Source organism: Fringilla coelebs (assembly GCF_963513975.1).
Source record: "Fringilla coelebs genome assembly, chromosome: 3".
In the NCBI taxonomy this organism is placed as follows: Eukaryota; Metazoa; Chordata; class Aves; order Passeriformes; family Fringillidae; genus Fringilla; species Fringilla coelebs.
The window spans coordinates 43,884,721-43,905,822 of NC_140030.1; the positions used below are offsets into that span (position 1 = coordinate 43,884,721).

The following is a 21,102-nucleotide window of genomic DNA, read 5'->3' on the forward strand; positions in this document are numbered from 1 at the left end:
GAAAGCTGTTGAAAATTTCTAGATGATCAAAGAAAGCAATTAATACACCTTTGGGGAAAGGGGGGTGCTGAATCTGTACCCTGTTTTCACAGCCTGGAAGGAAAAAAAATTAACCCTCCCTCAACTCTCTACTCTGATCTCTGATTGTTTAATTCAATGCTGTGATCAGAGTGCAAAAGTTTACAGAGCATCTTGTAAACAATTCTAATGCCCGTGAATCCCAAATAAACCCCAGATCACATACAGGTTTTAGGTGTGGTGTTTCGTATGAAAGCAGAAATAAATTTTTATTTTCTCCTAAAATCAAATTAGCCATACTTAATAAGGGCCTGGAGAGGATGATCTTTCCTGGACTCCAGAGAGAATCAAAAGAAGTCCAGATCATGAGGGAACACAGATTGACTCTGGTACAAAATTTATTTTAATTTTGCTGCTCTTTAGAGCATCGCCCTCTCTTTTAAATACCACTCCTTCCTCTTCCTGCACCAAGACATTGTTTGTTTAGAGATACAACTCCAGAGCCCAGAGCAAAAATACTGTCCTTAGGGTTTAAATATGAATGTAATGACAAGCATGACTCTGGAAGATTACATCAGTTCATCCAAAAATGAGATACACTTATGTTTTGTGGAGGGGCAGCAAGACTAATAATAGTAGATAGAATACTTTTTTTCTCTGCAAAATCAAACTGTAATTCCTGCAGTGCATCTGAGATTAAACAGTAGGCAAATACATCTACTTTACAGCTCTACAGCCTAGATGGGAAAATGGCAGTTAAATAAAGTGCCTGTGTCAAATCAAAGGGGAGTCTGACTACGAGCGCTTGCTGTTTTGCAGCCAAAACTAGGTTATATATGCATGTTCAGATTTTGTCTTGTTAGACAATGTCCTGTGAGAAGCATCAGAAAAAAACTGAACCTGAATAATCTGGACAAAGGTGTGGCTTTGGGTTGGAGTGGGGTTTTTTATTTTGTTTTGTGTTAGTTTATATTTTGTTCGTTTATTTAAATCAGTGCCTGGTCTACTCTTCAGAAACAGTTAAATGAATAATTTCACATGGGTTGTTGGTGAGTCTCTGTATAGCTTGACTGAGATTACAGTAAGAATGTAAGATTTCGTCAAGTTTTTCAGCCTCCAGTCTTCTGTGCGGGAATAAATGGCACAAGAGAAGACTAGTGACATTTTGAAGTCTCTTTGGAAAGAAAGAACAATTTAGCAAAATCATTATTATAGACTGTAACACGTTTATGAACAGAATGTAATATAAGCTTTTTAATAATATTTGACACAACTGGATTACTGTCTCTTCAGTTTTTCATGGATATCACTGAACACCTTCAATTTACATTCTGAAATAAATTACTGTGTAAATAAAATATACTCAGAGATCTTGTATGTGAACAGTACTTACATTTAATTACAAATGATGTGGATATGTTTATAGGTGAAATACATTAAAACTGTTTACAGGAAATAAGCTCAAATAGCACTAATTTTGAAATCTAAATTTTCACAACAGTACTGAGAGTAGCTCACCTATTTTTTTGAACATGCTTTTCAAAATGGAATTTGGAATGCAGTAGAAAAAAAAATGAAAGAAATGCCAAAAGGAGGGAAGCACAGAAGATGAAAACTCCATAGCAGGTTGGATCAATAAAATATTAAACTGTAGTTCTTAAATGTAAGTACTACACCATTTTGTAGTGTGGCTGTTCTTAAATGTTAAAGCCCTTGTTTTCTAAAGGAGACAGTAATAAGCATTTTTCCTACTCAATCCACTCAAGATTTAGACATCGTGCTACAAAAGCGAACATATCTGACACTTCTTCTATAACCTTAGCAGTTGGCTTTCCTGCTCCATGCCCAGCCTTGGTGTCAACATGGATGAGAAGTGGATTGGTTTGTTTACTGCTTCGGCCCACAATGTACTGCAGGGTAGCGATGAACTTCAGAGAATGCAGAGGGACCACACGGTCATCGTGGTCTGCTGTGAGAAGCAGCGTGGAGGGATACTGGATGCCATCTTCTTCTGGTAGCTTGACATTGTGAAGTGGAGAGTACCTGAGAAAAACACACAAATGTTTCCATATCTTTTTCCTCAAGACCCAACAAGAAGGTCCTTTCCTACTGAAACCATCACAGTGGTGTTTGTTAGCACTCAGAATAGAACAGTTCTCAGTTACATTAACCAGAATTGTGCTAATGGCAACTGACATGCAATACTGGACACAGATCTCTGGCTCTGAAATGTGAAGCAAGTACATTTCTTTATTTTCAAGAGAGACATATGTGTACATCTCACAGGAATGTCCAAAGTATCAGAAGCCAGCAGGGAAATTGCAGCAAAACCTGTCAAGTCCATAGCAGGATCCATCCTGCTGGAAACAGGGAAACTGAGACTCTCAACAGAAGCTGAGAAATTAAGATCCTATTATGGTCTAGTGCCATTCAATTCCTACAAATAAATCCAACCCACATTGTATAATACAATTCACAATGGTGACTGTGTCTCCCTCATGGTAAAAAAAACTATTTATGTAGTGGTCCACTTGAGAATATTCTGTTGTAATAGCCTAAAAGAGTCATTATTCAGAAAGAAAACCTTACGAACTGTTAAAAGCTGCTAGGAGAACAAGGTCTTTGGAAACAGGACCACTTGATTCAACAGGACTTTGAAGATAGTCTTTGATTTAAAACTGACTTGTAAGGAAATGCTGAACTCCCCAAATTCAGTGTGGGAAATGAAGTAACCACTAGAATAGATATTGATCATGACAACTGGAAACTGTTGAGCAGACCACGTGTTTTAACAACCACAGAAAGGATTTAAAGGCACTCACTTGCGCAGCCATTCGAACTGCTCCTTACAGTCGGAGCAACCATAGTCAGTGGTCCAAGCATGGCCGATGGTGTACTTGTGGAATTTGAGCATGTCCATCACTCCCACTTGGGCAATAGCACAGCCAAACAGGTCAGGGCGCTGATTAGCACAGGCAGCTTCAGCAAGAGAAAAATTCCATTAGTATTCAGGTCTTAAAGAATTAAGTTCAACAGTAAAAGGTTCACTACCAAGTCGTACTGGGAGTAGGCTGTCAGTGAATATGAAGTCAAATAGAGTTTCAAGCAAAACGAATCAAATACACAAATGGATAAAAAAAAGTAACTCTGAAAAATGGTACGTTCAAAAGAACTTAAGAGCCATTTCTGTGCTCTTCAGACACCAAAAATGCTCTATGAAAACTGCCTTTCAAACCACCAAATTAGGACTGAAGGGGAAATAAACTTTTAAAGCACGTGAGATTTTCAACTACTGAACTGAAGGTACCTAAACCATTTGCTGTTTAAACTTATAATATTAGTTTCAAGAAAGAAAAGGGCATTAAGGATCAAAAGCCCTCCATTTACTGATGAAAGCTGTCTTCCATAATTTCTATGTAAACCTATAAGAAAAGAGTTTTGATAAAAGCAGACTGTTGCAAAATCAGTGGAATTACTTCAAATTAACAAAGTGAATTGCTGCTGTATTTTCTTGTTTTACAATTTTTATCTTCCTACAACCGGAAGGGACAATTTCTTTAAGAATAATGCTTGCCTCATGTATTTTAAAAACAACTGCAACAGGCAAATCAAGCTGTGTTCAAGGTATAAGACTGGAAAGTGGGAGATCCCTCCTGTAAATTATTATCTGATAAACTAGTTATTTCAGTTTTCTCCGAGCTAGAGTTATCTTCAGCCATCCTATAAAAAAACCATCAAAACACACATCCCCTTTAAATACAACTGTTTCCTCTCTTACTGTTTATTCATTCAGTGTTTATCATAGCCTGTAAGTAAGTTCTTCAATTCCAATTCCTGTTTTTTGATTTAAACCTTTTCCCTGGTGATTTTACAAATTCTCCTGCCTTTTTTGAATTTTAAGAAACAAGAGCACTGAAATTTTTACTACTACAATGGAACCCAGAATCCCTTAATTAATTCAGAAACTATTTACTGTGCATCCACATGTAGGTATAATCTTTCCCCAATTATTCTTATCTCCTCCTTTCTGTCCATTGTGAAAATGGATTGATTATTGCCACTCTTGGCCTCCTGCTAACCATGACATTGCTATGACATGACTTTGCTTCCAGCTCAGCAAGGACTTTCTTTCACAACTTTTGAAAATCCAAGAATAGCTCCTCACTAGATCACTGTTACAAGCTCCATATGCAGCCCGACTCCTTCAGATAGCTCTAATACATTTGAAAGCTGCAACTTCAGCCTGCAGAATTCTTTCTTCTGTGTCAGCTATTATTTATTGGTTTCAACTAGCTTGCCCATTAGAGAAGTCAGATTTACTCATCTGCAGCTTGTGGATCACTACGAACCACTTAAAACTTGGCATTACACTTGCCCCCTTCTGTTCCTCAGATATCCAGGCTTAGTAGTCTGTAATTTCATATCAGAGTTCACTTAGGATCCTGCATGTGCACCATCTGGTCCTGGCAACACACTATTTTCATTGGATTGATTCATTCCAAAACCTTTCCTGCTGATGCTTCAAGTGGAGTCAGCTCCCCAGAATATTCCCCATGAAGACAGACCCGTGCAGGGAACCCCCCACCCTCTCCTCAGGAGGGAACATCAAAACAAACAGACCATTTAGTTTTCTGCTTTGCAATTAATTTCCTTTAATGTTCCTTTTACATCTCACTAACCTGCATGTCCCACAGATCGTCTGGCCAGCTTCCTGCCCCTGATGAGCATAGAAAAATGTCATTGCTAATCTTAATATTGGAAGCAATTTGCTCAGCAGTCTCCTGTGGTCTGTCTGTCCCTGCCAAGAATTTACACTACACCCTATTTTCTTCATTTAAACATGATTTTTACTTTCTGTAAAATGAAATTTTACTTCTGGTCATCTCTGATATGTAACTATGCTAGCTCTTCCTTATTTATGAGTAATTTCCATAAGGTACATACAGTGCCTTAAAGAGATGCTATGTAAAAGATCTTTAGGTTTTAACCTAAAGATCAGATTCCTCCTCTTCAAGCTATTTTCTTTTATGAACATAAATTGTATTGTGGTAGGAACAAAAGCCAAAACAACTAGCATAACATTTTATTTTAATACTCTTTATTTCAGAGTGTCTCTTGAAGCACTGTCTGTTACTCGGGATTTTAGAAGAAATTGCTCCTTGCTAGATCCTTAAGTAGTTACTTCAGTGAAAAATCACCTATGGAGACACTCATCCATGCACACTACACCTTTTCAATTAGCCATAATAATTATATGCATTAATAAAGTGTAATCTGGAACAACAATTTATTTGTGGATTTTATGCCCCTGTACATAACTTTGAGCTTTGAAATTCAGTATGAAAATAAGCCCCCAAAATGTCAGAACTGGTTTTATCTAGGCAAACATGAGAGGTCAAACACTGCATTTGCAGGGAGGTTTTCAGCTCACAGCTGTGCTGCTCTGCTCAGCCTGGGGATCACACTGCAGGACAAGGAAGTCTTGTTTTGCAGTTGAATGAGGCAAGACGAGCTCAGGGCTCAGCAGTCCTCAGGGTCACCTCCTGTTAGTCTGACTGAAAGGAAACAGTATTTTGGAAGAGTGACAATACTCTTCCTTGTCAGCTTTTTCTTCAATAAATAAGAACAAAGAAAATCTGGCAGTGGGTCTTTGAACCTACAGGACGAATTATGATCTCTAATGCTGCATAAATAACTATTGCAAAATTTATTTTGCTTTGATAAAAAAGACCTTGTAAGAATTTCCTGAATTCACCTAATTCTACTCAGTCAAGGAAAATCCCTATCAGGCTCATCAGGAGCATGGAAATCCTGCTTGACTGTAATCTACCAGTAAATTCAAGGGAAGGATTCTAACAAGATTTTTTAGAGCAGGGAGGTCTAGGTTCCTAACACCTGTCTCCTACCAGACTGATGTATTTCCTGTAGTTGTCACTTGCTTCTCCTTATTAACACAAGGAGCCTGGCTGAACAGTTCAGCCAGCGACCCAGGGGGTTTTATTACTGAAACTGGGTAGGATGAATCTCATCCTGACTGAAGCTGAAGTCCACATAATGACAAAGAAGTATTTTCAGAAGCTATGCAATATATTCAAAGTTTAACTACTCTTCCAACTATATATTTAGGCCCAACATAAAACTGACTTCTACAATGCATGCATTCCCAAATGGAGTACAAAGCCTTTAATCCTTTATCATATTCACCCATTTCTATTTTAAATGCACAAACACCTTCTGCCACTTTCTACTGAGAAGTATATGAACAAAAACCAAAATACAGCTTTACAAGTACTTGTTAATCGATCTTTAAAACACTTGCTTTTTAAAAATAATAATGCAGGTCTAGCCAAGATGGCTTAGACCAAAGATCTGTATAATTCCAAATTCTGCTTCTCATGCTGGATGCTAATTCACTGAAAAATAGAATAAAATCAATATAGTCAGTATACAGCAGATAATAAATACAAAAAGAAGAGCAAGCAGAGTGGGCCTAGGAAAACTGCTCATTTTCTATAATTCAGTGGTTTATGAACTTGAGGTACCTTTTTTACCCCCTTCTCACATAAGTAGCTCAAATCTGTCATATGGTCACCTTTCATAGTGTTTAAAAAAAGGCAAACTGACACTGATACTATTACTTTGTGTCTCATTTTCCTTTCAAAATTGCACAAAAAATCACCTACTTTTTTCTCCTGTTACTTTCAGATAGGGATCTTATCAGAAATAGATTTTGTAGCTCTTAGACTGCTCAGAATATGAGCTCTTTCTGAGACAAGACTTCTGTTTAAGAGGAGGCTATTAATTTTCTTGAATTTAAGAACACAGCAGTGAATTTTAAGTGAACAAGATGCATTTGTAACAGACCACACACAGTTTCCCAATGCTACATAAATTAATAGTTCAGCAGTTATTTTGTCATGGTTAACCTGAAGAAAGAAAGATAAAAAAACCCATATTTTTTAAACCCTTTTTACTTTCTGTGTGATTCTACCACAGGGTTAGCTGTTACCACACAAAACTGTGGGGCTTTTAACAGTCAGCCTTTGCCAGAGACTGCAGAATTCCAATGTCTTATGCAAACAGCAAATGAAGTACTACTGTACATATTTAAACCTGGTATACATTAATGCATTGACACTCCGACAACTTTTGACAAGAAGATCTCATCAATTTTTGTCTGATTACTTTAATAAGCCCAGCACCAAATCTGGGAAATAGACAAGCAGTTCTTACCAACTAAGAGGCCCCCATTTGAGCCTCCATTAATAGTCAGCTTCTTTGGGGATGTGTAGCCTTCCTTGATGAGGTATTTGGCAGCACACTGAAAGTCATCAAAGCAATTTTGCTTGTTGGCCAAGATACCACCTAGCAAGGAAACAAAACAAATCAGTTGATACCATAAAATCCTTTTGATACCATCTCTTCAGATAAATGTGTCCAAAAATACCTGGGAACAATTCCAGTTTCATGAACATTTTAATAATTGATGCTGCTCAGAAATACAGCAAAAATGAAAGATTCTGTCAACACAGAGAGGCTATAAGATGGTTCTGTCAATACCTCTGATGCTTTCAGAAACTCTGAATAATAGATAGCTATACTGTGGAGTGAGTGCCAGGTAATGTTCCTAACCAGTGAAAGGAAAGCTAAAAGCTTTGCACAGCAAAATATACACAAAATGATCATATACAACAACTTGAGGTTTAAGCTAATGGAACTTTAACATCATTAAACTCAGTGACAGTTTCTTAAGGCAATAAAGATTCAGCTTATAAAATCGGCTATATAAAATAAGCACTTCTAATTTCCTGGATATATAATATGTGGCTGGTAATTTACTTTTTTTTCCTATTAGTTGTTTTCAAACCAGATGATATAAAGCTATGGTCAAAAAGGAAATTTTATAAATTAACTTTCAATATGGAAATGCTTAAGATACTGCCATCATGTTGAATGAAATTCCAAATGTCATCAGATGTATAAGGGAACAAATAATGACAGAAAATGTTGGTTCTGATGACATCATTGATAAGACTTCCAGGTCTGAAAAAAAAAATATTTTTAGAGCAGGGTGGGATTAGGAAGGAAAAGGATAGTTTTCCCTACAATCTTTCAATTATTTTAATAGAAGAGTATCAGCTTAGAGAATTCACAGTTGTCCAAATCTTGCTTGTTTGGCAAGAGACTAAAACCAGATCCTCCTCAAACATTATTATACCTAAAAACCATGGTAATCTCAGCCAATTAAATGCTAGTAAGAAATAGGAACTAGGAAGAAAATCCTTGCCTTCCTGTAGCAAAGGCAGTGTCCCAGCCAGGCAAGCGGGGCTTATAGGATGCAGAAATGGAAGTCCAGTTCCTTCTACTTTCTTTAAAAGGTGGATGTTTATTCCAAGCTGATTGGTTCCCCCTATGGTCCAGAAACCCCAACAATAATCAATTTTACCCTAAATTAAGTTAGATGAACTACAGTCTTGAGGTGTCTCTTTATCTCCATTCTCCATCAAGTGATCCTTAGACAGCCAGTTTACAATGGCTTTGTAAAACCTTTGTTTCTATGTCACAGAAGTTTAGCAGGATAAGTCTGACATTTAGTCATAAAGATCTTGTAGAACTGGAACCAGTATATTTGTAAGTTTTTGTGCTTTTTGTTTTAAACAAATACACATCATTCTTGTATTAACAAGACCGTTGAAGACAGATATACTGGGAAAACCAAAAAGCCTTTAAGTATGTGGAAATAAAGAAGAAATAAATCTTACTCCTTGCTCAAAACACCAGGCTGGTGTAAGGTCAGAATCCTATTTATAAAATTAAACCTAAGCAAAAAAACCTTCTGTAATTGCTTCTGGAATTAAAAAAGAACAGATACATATTTTATTTCAAACTGCAGTAAAAGACTTGGGTCAAAATTAAGCAGGAAATAGGTAGATCAAAGAAGCATTATCATATTAAGATAAATTTTATTAAAATCTACTACAAATCAATCTGCAAATTAAAATTAATGAAGGATACTTCATCTTTAGCAATAATATCCTGCATCTGCAAGCACATACAGCTTCTATTTATGAAACTATTACATAATTAACTCAATTGTAAGGAAATGACCCAGACAAATAGTTGCCACAGATGAAATAGTAAAATCAAGATGCAATGATCTGGAAATACCATTTTGTCTGATAAAAAGATATTATGGATTACTGCCATGGCAAATAGCTAGATCATAAGCACTACTGGTTTGGTACATTTTCCTTGCTGACAACATTCCCAGCAACTTATACACCAAATTCTTGGAATATGAGTAAAGTGTCACCATTAAATAAGGATAGGTATGTTCCTGAGATAAGGACTTTTTCAAGGTTTTTCCCCTGGTGGAGGAATGTGGACCATTGTTAACAATAAGGCAAATGGACAAAGACAATTAGATGATGAAGACAAGATGGAAAAAACATGGACAGAAATACATCAGAAGTGTTCAGAAAAGGGGAAAAGAGATTGACAGCTTTTCAGTGTTTGACTGAGTTTCCCTGTGGTATGGTTGCCTCTAAGTTGGATCCCCCAAGAGCGTGGAGGGGGATGATGTGAATGCACTTCTGGAGCTGACGGTTTTCATATGAACTTCAATCACAGAACCATTTAGGTTGCAAAAGACCTTTAGGATGGATCATCAAGTTCAACTGTTAACTCAGCCCTGCCATGTCCCTAAGACACATCTATGTGTCTTCTAAATACCTCCAGGGATGGTGACTCAACCACTTCCATGGACAGCCTGTTCTACTGCTTGAAAATCCTCTTGGTGAAGACATTTTTCTGGTCATATTCATCAAATATTTAGGAAAAAAAAGGTCTATTCATAAATTATGCAAAACCAATACAGAAGAGTTTATACTCTGAACTCAAGAGTTCACACCTTCCATAAAGTTCTGCAAAATTTTTTTTTTCGTGTGTGTGTATGTTTGATACCAAGAGAGTCTAAATAGTCAGTGTTGTTTTCTTGGGGATTTAGAATTGGGAACCTGCAATAATGAAAGAGGTATGTGAAAGCAAGCCAGGTCTTTTGCAATAGGCAGACATTTTTTGTAAGATCAGTTCAATATAAATAGCTGCATTTTCCTGTGTTTAACTCCAGGGAACTTGATACTGCTTAAAAAACCCCAATGATTTTGTTGGAAAATATTGTCTTTGTACAAAATTGTTTTTAAGTAGGCTGCAAAAATGAAAATAATCTAATGAAAACCATCAAATTAACACTGGAAAATGTACAAATCTAACACATAAGTATGGAAAAAAATTTACTATTTTGCAGAACAAGTAAAATGCAAAAGGAGATGTGAGCATGGGAGAAGGAGTGAAAAGAAAATGTTGCAATTTGCATTGCTAAGCATGCAGTTTTGTTCCTGTGCTTTGACTGACTTACCTTTGTGCCAGGTCTCTCCATATTCCCCCCCGCCCCTGATGTTCGCCACTGCTAGAACACCTCCCAGGTGTCGCACAAAAATAAGTCTTGACACGCTGAAAAAGCAAACAGATAAGAGGATTATTTTTATTTTCCAATTTTTATACATCTACCACTTCTGCAAAAATACTTTGAGGGAAAGATCTCTCCCAAAGTCAATGATGAAATTGTGAATTAAGTCCCTCTTGATGGCGAACCTGAGTAGTTAGGCTTTTTTTGATGGTTATCCATGGAAATGAAACTCCCAGCAGCTTTAGAAGAGGAAGGAACCATGCTGGTCTGTTCTTCCTCCCTCAGTTCTGCCCTTCAGAGGAGAGTGGACAGTGGTTTGTCCTAGCACATGATCACTCAGAATGTGTCACCATTTACAAAAATTATCTTCAAAGTCGGCAGTCTAGTCTAGTCTAGTCTGCAGACCAGAGTTATGCAGCATCACTGGACCTCCATAGCTTCCTGAATTGTTCCTCCTTCATGAGACCTCCACCTCTTCAGAGAGGAAAGGAAGATTTAGCCCAAACGAAGAAATCAAAGAATTAAGATTTAAGATCAGCACTTGATTTTTGTTTAAGAGCAGCTATTTTCAACCTAACTTCTGCTTAATATACTTCTTTTGGACCTTTGCAATAATGTGTTTGCAAAGAAAAATTCTGTAGTTCCCCTTCTTTTGCGACATGGTCAGCAGTCAAGTCATCTGGTGGCCAATCCGATTCTTATTCATTTTCCTCTCACATTGCTAAATACAAAACAAATAATATAACATAAAATTACAGGCTCTGCCTCCCCTACTATCTCCTGAAACTGTCTGAAAGCTAAAATAGCATATTTTTTTAAAATGCCAAATTGCAAAAGTATCAAATATATTACTATCTTTTTTTTTAATGAAGTAATCAAAATTATATTTAACAATTAAAAAATGTTAATTGTTGATCTGTTGAGGCAATAGCTTAACATAGCAGAACCTGCAGAAGGCCAACCACACATTGCAAAGGAGATAAGTAAAATATTAACATTTAACCTCAACAAGTCTTTTTTTCCCCTCTAGCAGGTTTAAATTTCTTATTTACTTGAATTCTTTGCTCACCCAGAAACTACTTCTGCAGAAAATAAATTTGTTCAACCACAAGGGCAAGGGCTGTGTCTTTTTACCTTTAAGTCCCACTGCTGCTTATCAGAAATGGCTTGAAAAATGGCAGTCTTATAGTGTGTCTCCTGTGGATGTAGTATCACAACAGGGGAAGTTTTCCTGCCTCCCAAAGCAATTACCTATGTACTGGCACATGTTCTTGAGAGTATATATCAAGGAGTAAGGAAATGAAAAGGAAAGCACAAGGATAACTGGGAAGAGATTTCTGCGTTTTCATAACCATCAAAGGAAAAGCTTCCACCTAGGCTGCTTATCCAGCCCATCAGATGGCTCAGGAGCCATGAATTCTCTCAGCTTCTGTAAAATAAATTCTTAAGACCATTACTGTGAGTTGCATTTTCCTTAGACTGCTGTGACATGCCAATCAGATGCAAGATTGATATCTATAAGCACATTGTGCAAAGGTCAGAGAGTATTATTACTCTGTCAAACTCCAGGACTCTTAATTTCAAAAGGTTGTTACACAACTAATGTGGAGTAACCTGACAGTAGGTTGCCTCATGAGACTGTGGCTTCTTAATTTTTGGTATGTAGAGTCACAAAACCTCCCAAAATATTCTGCACTTCTTTACTCTGTCTACCTGAAACTTTGAACCTCTTGGTTACTTGATTCCTTAATAACCAGAAGTAGCAAGTAAGAATTACAGGTAAGGTAAGAGCTTGCTTCCCAAACATGCTCCCTGAAAATACTTAAAAAAAAGAAAATATTTCACAACACAGTCTATCCTCTTCCATCTGCTGAAAGAAACTGTGCCCAACTGAAGGATTATCGTGAGTCAGGACCCTAACCTGACCAATATTTTGAGTATTTGTAACAAACTTTCTCAAAGTTTTCTCTTAAACTTTACTTAAGTTCAAGGAACCAGGTTTTATAAGTACAAAATCCAAACTTAATATTTTTTAAAAAGTGGAAATTCCAATCAGACAGCACAAAGCTCAAGTTTCACACAACACCCTATTACTGCCTCCTGTGTTTTTCCAGGTGGATTCTTGCTTCCAGATTTGATTTCAAGTCACCTTGGTGTCTGAGTCAGAGCAAATTGCCCAGTCAACCTGCATGGCTATGAAATGTCTCATTCTGCAAAACAAAGTCTGGCTCCCTGCTCTTCCCAACAGTCTCTATAGCCTTTTGCTCATTATCCCTGCTCTTCCTTCTCTCCTGAAAGCAGGGTAAAGGAAAGGGCAACAGAGTCAAGATGAAGTCAGTGGAGGGATCAGAAGATAGTCCCCACCATGGAGAGCTCCTTCCAGACTCTCTAATGACCCTTAAGGAGCATAAAACAAGAAATAATAAATCAGATATTGTTTTTTACAGTAGAGAACAATGTGAGGAGCTGTGCTTCACAGACCAAGAACACCTCCCCAGAATTACTGATCTGCTGTGAGGTAACAGAAAAATGCAGGCTAATGCACAGGTGATGGGGAAGAAGTCCTGAGCCACTGGACTTGGTTGCTTTTTAAGCTTTTGTGGAGCTGAAGAGAGCAGTAACAGAATAAGCAAAAGGAGTAATCCTCCACTCTGCACTGAGGGCTGACCTTTCTCCAGGCTCGCAGTCCCTCTTCCCTGCACCACCTCTTTGCCTAAAGGCTGGGAACAACCTGGCAGTGATGTGCAATTTCACTGTCTGCTGCACAACCAGCTGTATTCCAGGATGACTTAGAAATTGCTTCTCCTGTACCCACGCAGGCACACACAGAACAGTGAAGGGAAACATGCTGGTTCCTCCAATGTAGTTAGCCAAATCGGAGGCATTAGTGGTGGGTTTGTGATGGCATTTCCCTAGCAGCTCTGCCAAGCCACTGGTATCAGCTCCATCAGCCTTCACTTGCCCTTGCTATGTGGGCTGTATAATTAATGACAGTGCTCTAGCAAGCACCATCTCAAAATGCCACCAAATGAAGCTCCCCAGTCCAGAAAAGCATATGAAAAATGCATGCTTGCATTCAAAAATAAACCACTACTGTAACTGACTTAATGACTTTGGCCAATCATTCTTGCAGTTATTTCTGGATCCTGTAACCTGTTGGTTTGTTTCTATTGCTTTCAGTGAAAAAGATTTTTTCCATTTTTGATGTGAAAAGGAACATCAGTTTGTGAATTAAGCAGAAATAAGCTCACCAGACCAGAGAGCTTGTTCACACTAATGGGTGTGAAATACCAGTAAGAAAATACTGTACAGGCTGGAAGACATACAGGACAGAATTGAACCACTGGAAAGGAGAAGATGGAATGCTTTGTAGAAAGTTTTAAGAGTCTTAATTTTAAGTAAAAAATCCTAGGAGTATTTAGCCAGGAAATTTTGTTTGTTTTTTTTAAAAGTAAGCTGGCTCCTACTGGTTACATTTCCATGGCTACATTTCAGCTCAGAATCAGGTGAGTGATGTAGCAAGCCTCAGCCATGGCCATCCTGTGGCTACTTTCTAGCACTCATGCCTGTGGTCATAAAATAAAACAAAAACCAATTGTGGTGTTGGGCTGTGGATGGAACAGCACTTGGATTTGGGAACTCCTTGTGGAGTACTGCAGAATGTAGTAACAGAGATGGAGTATAACATTAGTGGAATCTGCCAGGTAACGGGTGAACTGGACATCCTGCCTTTCTGAGAAAAATTCCCTCTTACAATTTCCTTTCCCTGATTTTGCCTGCCTACTTTTGGAACACATTCCCTCACCAAGTACTCGATTCTCAGGTTATTAGTCATAACCATGTATTTGAAGGCTTTGGCTTTTTTTTTTTTTTTTTCTTTTAGAAAGAGAAAGCTGAGAAATCATATCTTGCTATTCCAGGGAGAGAGTAAGGAGGGAGGTGTGGCCAATCATGTTTATTTACATTGTCAGTGGGATAACATATTTTGATCTGGAGGTCACTGATAGTTCTCTGTACTCTTACTTTGAAGGGACTGTTAGCGATTCATATTCCTAATTTATGAAGTGTATAATAAAGGTATCACAGGGTTCAGGAAAATATCGGTCACTGCTCCTACCTCCCATCTTCCTCTCTTCTAAATGTCAGCTGCACCCTTTTGCTGCTGTTTGCTGGACTCCTACGAGAATCAATTTTTAGCTAGCCAAGATGGCAGAAAACCACCCACTCCGTTTTGCTGGGATAGTTTTCTGTCATTCTTGTGAGGTAAATCAGCTTAGCAAAGGCTCCAGCAAGCACCAGGGCCAATGGATAGGAGGTGGAAGGGGGGACTGTGAAATACCTTCTCCTTCTGCCAGTAACCAGCTCTGCAGTAAGTGAAATTTTACTTTAAATCAACAGATATGTAATATTCATTTTACATTCTTTAAAAATGAAAACGTGGTAAGTTTTATCACAGTTTTCAGCATCTACAATAAACTGTAATAAATCAGTGGTTGAACCTAAGTAAAAAAGAATTTTAAAACTATGTTAGTTATATAATTGTGTCTCTCAAGAACCACAGGAAATTAGAAGTGTAGCTTTATGAGGCAGATAAAAAGCTTACAAATAATCATAGAGTACAAGATGGGAGGTCCATTTGTAGACAAGGTATTTGCTAAAAAGGACAAGAAACTGTAAATGCTATTCAGAAATACAATCACTGCAAATAAGAAAGGCAAGCACTATAAAGGACTTCTTGAAATTTGCTAACTCAAAAGCAAGACTGGTAGTACCTAAACTTATCAGTATTGTTTTATAATAGATTATTTTTCTGTAGCGAACTGCTCTTCTGCTTCCTGAAAACTATTCTCTATTCAGCCCTTTCCATTTCTGCCTTCCTCTGCCTCACCTAGGAGCATTTCTTAGGTATTCAAGCACTGCCTCTTGGCAAATCTATTCAAATTGCCTTGCTCAAGAAATAAGCCTTTTCTTTAAAGAGATCATCTATGCAATAAAGCTTATGGCTTTTGAGAGCTACAATGCCTGTTCTGAACACAGCATTTTTGGTTTTCAATGTGTTGCTTTGCATTTGTGAGGACAGTATCATTTGTGTCTCAAGACACAATCTTCTTTGCTGATCATACAGGACACAGAAGGATTTTGTTTCTGATGTAATCTCAAAAGTATAATATGAAAATGCAGCCAAATCTTAATTCTTTACATTAAGTTAGTCATACATTTGATTTTCTAAATTTTTAGACAAAGGAAATTGTTTAACTTGGAAAAAAGAAAGTTTCTTATGCTATTAGTTCAGCAATGGGCTCAAATATTTCCTTAATATATTTGTCCATGTTTTTCTGTTGAACTCAGTGACAGAGCAAGAAGATGTTAAGGTGTAATCCTAAGGGCAGGGTGACTGTTGTAAACCTCAAGGAGAGCACAGAACTTCTCTGCTCTGACATAATTTCTTCAGTGAACCTTGGTAAAACTCTCAAATACAGAACTAAAAAAGCAGACAAATGATGCCTGGACAGCCCTTATGGCCCTCATCTTGCATCTTAGGAACCTGAAATGCAGCCTGTCAGATTCATGGTGACAGCTGCTAATACCAGATACTTCAGAAGAAGGTGAGAATCACCCTGCTTACCTGTAGCTCGGTGTAATTGATATGTTGAAGCCTCCATATCCATACAAGAAGGCAGGATGAGAACCATCTAATTTAATTCCTTTCTTGTGAATAATAAACATTGGGATCTTAGTGCCATCTTTGCTAGGGTAGAAAACCTAAGGCAAGAGAAAAAGAAATACAAAATGCTCTTAGTGCTGTAACTTTCCACAAGTACTGTTAAACAAGAATCAGAGGTGGCCATTTCTATGGGGTCTGATGGGTAAAACCTTCTGAGCAACTTGCACCAATTGCCCAGGTCAGGTTCAGTACTGGGCGCCACCTGCTTGGTTGCTTAGCAGCTCTAGAAAATGTATCAACAAGAGACAATACAAAGGGTATGATGGTATCACCTTCAGGTATCTTATCCTTCAATTCTACACACAAGAGGGTTTAAGAAAATGTTACAAAAAGAATACAGTTCTCTTCAATGGAAGACTGTCAAAACACAAGGGCTGCATGGTCCATCACAGGCGAAAGGAGCCAGCACAGAAAACAGAACTAAAACCAGATTTCCTGCACAGATGAATTCAACAAAGCAAGTCTGTATCCAGCAAAAGTGGACTAAGCACTGCCCAGTCTTTCAGGCTGTCTCAGGGACACTTCAACCTCATCAGGGTGGTAACACAAGCCATGACAGAAACTTTTGTAGCACTTTGGTGCATTTTCAGACATTACTAGGCAACTAGAACCTTGCAGAATCCCCAGTCCATCAAGTAAGACAACTGAACTGCTCACTGGCTTTCTTCCTGAAAGGAAACTAGTTCCCAAAACACAAAGTATCCACATAGCACATGCTTTCATACATCCTTCTATTGTTGCCACAGCACTCTGTGAAGTTGAAAGCTGAACTCCATGTACTCAAACATAGACTGCAATTGTTTAACAAAGTTCCCACATCTTCTTGCTTTGATGTATGTCTCTGCCTGCATATTCTAATTTGGGATCCACTGAGTTATATTTTGCCAATCAAGAAAAACACATGGATGTGAATGCAGTTTATTGCTTGTCCTAAAATTCTGGCTGATTCCTTTTCACTGCCTTGCTTTAACATCATTGCAGCTTCGACTCTAATTAGAACAAAAATGTAGTAAATATAGAATGACACATTCTTATAATTTAGTTGCATGTTTACAATCTCTGCTTTAAAAGGAAATAGTCCTACAGTGATTTGTAAAGCACATGATCAACAGGTTCTATTTTTACAACACAGGAACCTCCTCAGTAATATGAACCTGTGCAACACATTTATTCCCAACATTGCCTGTAATGTGAAACATGTAAATCCACATGGCTGAAAACAAAGTAATCACATTTAATTTTAGTTTAATCATTGCTAAGGAAATGTGAGAAATTTCAGATGAAATCACATCTACCTCCAAAGGCTTTATGAAAACCTCTAGACATATTACAGATAAAAATTCAGTACTTCACAGCACCCACAGTGGATGAAAAAAAAAAACAAACCCAAAACCAAAAGCCTAAGGGTGTTTCTACACCGATAAAATCACTATTTCCAACTGCCATAACTGTATCTTAACTGACAAAGTGCTTATCAGAACAGTAGAGTATAGTGGATTTTCACTTTAAATAGTTACTTGAACACTATAAACAAATAAAATAACTGATGAACAGGCGAACTGCTAAGGCTGATGATGAGGATTTCCAGAGACTCTTCCCTAAAACGTCATCTGTCAACTCCAGCTGTTGCTGGAAATTCTCAGGAAGCAAGTACCTGGCCTTTCTACATTTCCAGAAACTTACCGCCATTGGCCAGTCCTTTCCTGATGATTAAAGTATGCCACTAATCTTACTGCTGGTTTCTGAATAAGAACTTTATCTTTTATATAACAACTCCCTGAAAACTGACTTCTGTAGGGCTTTTATTGTCATCAGTTAAGATAAAATAACCATTAAATGAAATCTCAACAGAAAAAAAAGATGCATGTCAAGCTGCATGTCATTGCTTAAATTTGCAATTTAAGGGTTTTCATCCCATCTTTGCTAAAATATGGGCTCCAAGAACACAAGAGAGGGAGGGCAGAAATCAATTCAGTGAGACACTAAGATATGTGAAGCCATTTAAGCTTCTCCAAATAGACAATTTTCAACAACTGATTCAATCTCACCTTTAAATTAGCTGTTATCTCTGAAGCAAGACCGATGGTTTATTCATGCAACCAATAAAGGGACGTGCTTCTATCTCAAAGATTAAGGTAAACTGCAAAGGGCAAGCCCTAAAAAGGATTTCCCAAGATGGTGTTTCATGCCTAACTTTAGATGCTGTCAGCTTTTACAGTGCTAAATGCTCAGAAAAGGCTACTACCTTTTCCTGTGTTATCACAGATAGGAGAGATCCACTTGTGCCAATCACATCATATTACTCATTGTTCATATAATTTCCAATAAGGTCTTAAGTCACTAAGGTCAGCATATATAAGAAGAAGACAAGTTAGGAAAATCAATTTGAAGGGAAAAGGATGGAGAAAAACACTTCAGAAATATTATTATGAATGCTGAAACTTACCATTTAAAGAGGGACATGCTAAAAATAAGTATATTCAGCCTTTAGGAATGCAAGAGCAATGCTGTGTGGTTGACAGGGCACTCCTGCTGCGTGCAGCCCTTGGTGCTATTCTAGGACCAGAGTGCTGGAGCTGTAGAGCAGCCCTGGAATAGTTGTAACTATCAGTCTCACACTAATGTCCCTGTGTCACATGGCACAGTGGGGTCTCAGTGCCAGAAACACCTTCAAATTCAGGTGGCTGAGCCTAAAGTATACATTTATAGTTTCTAGTCTACTTATTGTGAGGGAAGGAGAAAGCAGCACTGTTTGCACAGCTACTCATTGCTACAAATTAAAATTAAGCTATATAAGTGAAATAGAGCCCAATCTTAATCATTCTTCTTTAGTGCATACATATGTATTTATAGAGTGGTGTGCTACTTTCTTTTGATTTTTATACTTAGCATTTGAAATCAATTTAGACTTCATTTTCACCAGAAAAAAGTCAATGGATGTTTAGTCAAAGACAGTTTACAGAGTTAGTTTTACAAGCAAATGCAGTTAATAGCTCTGGTCTCTGGCTTGTAAATATACTTAGGGGTTAAGCAGGATAAAAAAGTTCAATACATTCATTCCTGGGGAGGTCTTTGTCCTCCTAATTATCATCTGCTTTAAATGTGCAGTATTTATAGTAGGTGAATCTTCACTTAGGGAAGAGGAGAACTATCAGCAGGCATTGTAGACACAGACACCTAAATTCAAAAAGGCTCTATATTTATCCACCTCTGCCTCTGCAATGACAAGAAGCATCCTCTCCATCTCAAGTCACTAGGAGGCAAAACAAAGTATTTTAGAAAACCAAAAGGTCTGAAAAACAGAGGCTGCAGATGAAGTTTTTCTTTCATTTATCTACAGAGATAACATAGCCAGATATTAATACTCACACACAGAACTAAAAATAATTTTGGCAATTATCCAATATGCCCTTCTCTTGTAAATATGAAATCAGTACCTTAGAATATTAAAGAAAGTGACACAATCATCCCAATAAATAAATAAAACTAATCTGTCTGTATACTCACATTGTGCCACATAACTAAAAATACTTAAGATTACTGACATTGAATACAAACTTCAATTTTTAAAAATTAAACCCGCCAGCAACTTATGAGCATTTAGTTTTACTTCTTCTCCCTTTCAGAACGATTTTATCTATTTATATAATGGAGAGATTAAAAGATGTATGTAATTATAATTGTTTGGATAAGAAAAGTGCACCTGAAATCATCTTGCTTTTACAAAACCTAAAATCCTTCTACACAAAAAACAACCCCAAACCTTCACACATTTAAAATTAACCTTCTAAGGTAAGATTCAACACAGGTTTTGAAATGCAGCTGTAAAACACAAATCCAGAATACTCTTGTCCATTTGGGTCTAATGTATGTATTTTTTGAACTGTGAACAGTATCTGAATGTTCACAAATCTTTTAGCATTTGTCTGACTTGCTCATTAATGGCAAAGCACTAAAATCCAGTTAAAAAGTGATTAATTTGTCTTGTCAAGAAAGAGCAATGTCCTGTAGATAAAACATGAATTTTATACATGAGTAGAAACTTTAATTTCTGAGACTTGAAAACACCCCCTAAGTCACAGCAGGCTAATTATTCATCGGAAGCCATTAGTTATTCTAGTAATATCTCTCCCAGATTCTCTTTCAAGATTAGGTATTACATCCCAGAAAGAGCAATTGTTTCCATGTCTGTGTGTTCTTGATCAAAAACAGGTAAGAATCACACTTGTCATTAGCTGACATCCATTGTGTGAAATGCCAAAAAATTTTACAAAGAGCAACTAAAACAGCATATAAATCAAGCTGGAATGCTCCTTATTAAAAATTCATGTTCAATAATTTAGGTTTATTAACACCACAACAATGCCTTTAAATTATTTTTTCCAATATGTCCTTTACAGTTTTTCTGAAATAATTCCTTTTCATTTTAAACCAACACAGGATTTAGCAGTTTTGTGGGATTTAGCATTTTTTTTCTACTTTTAGGTAAGAGCAGCTGCCCTCACACACTGCTGCAGCCACCACAAAGTTACAGACAGCACTGGAGAGGTAAAATACACTGTTCAGTCCCAGCAATCCCTGGCACAGGGGCTACAGGGAATGACTACTTGGAACTGAGTTTCAAACATCCAGTTTCACATAAAGTATTTCCCTTGTTAAGTGAAGATTTCTCATCAGACACCAACATTTACGTTTTGAGATTTGGGGAAGAAAAGTATAAGGAATTCATAGTGAATCATGTAACATTGCTCACATTTTGCCAAATGTCACAAAAGCTTTGTTAAATGTTCACTGTTTCAAAAAACCTACACCAGTATCTTTGAAAGGTGACTAAACAGTCAACTTAAAGGAACAGTCCCTAGAGAAAGTCCTGCTTCACAGATGGTGGCAT

General features: G+C 37.4%; 1 protein-coding gene across 1 annotated transcript in view; it reads right to left on the reverse strand.

Moving 5' to 3' along the window:
* Positions 1-422: 422 nt before the first annotated feature.
* The window catches only part of PREP (prolyl endopeptidase), a gene marked incomplete at its 5' end in the record, with an annotated part of 86,320 nt that continues 65,640 nt past the window's right edge, over positions 423-21,102 (reverse strand). Inside the window, 5 exons of the mRNA XM_084202452.1 lie at positions 423-2,061; positions 2,841-2,997; positions 7,252-7,383; positions 10,436-10,530; positions 16,113-16,249. Coding sequence (XP_084058578.1) covers positions 1,767-2,061; positions 2,841-2,997; positions 7,252-7,383; positions 10,436-10,530; positions 16,113-16,249 — 816 coding nt within the window. The 3' untranslated portion in view covers positions 423-1,766. The remainder of the gene's footprint in view (positions 2,062-2,840; positions 2,998-7,251; positions 7,384-10,435; positions 10,531-16,112; positions 16,250-21,102) is intronic.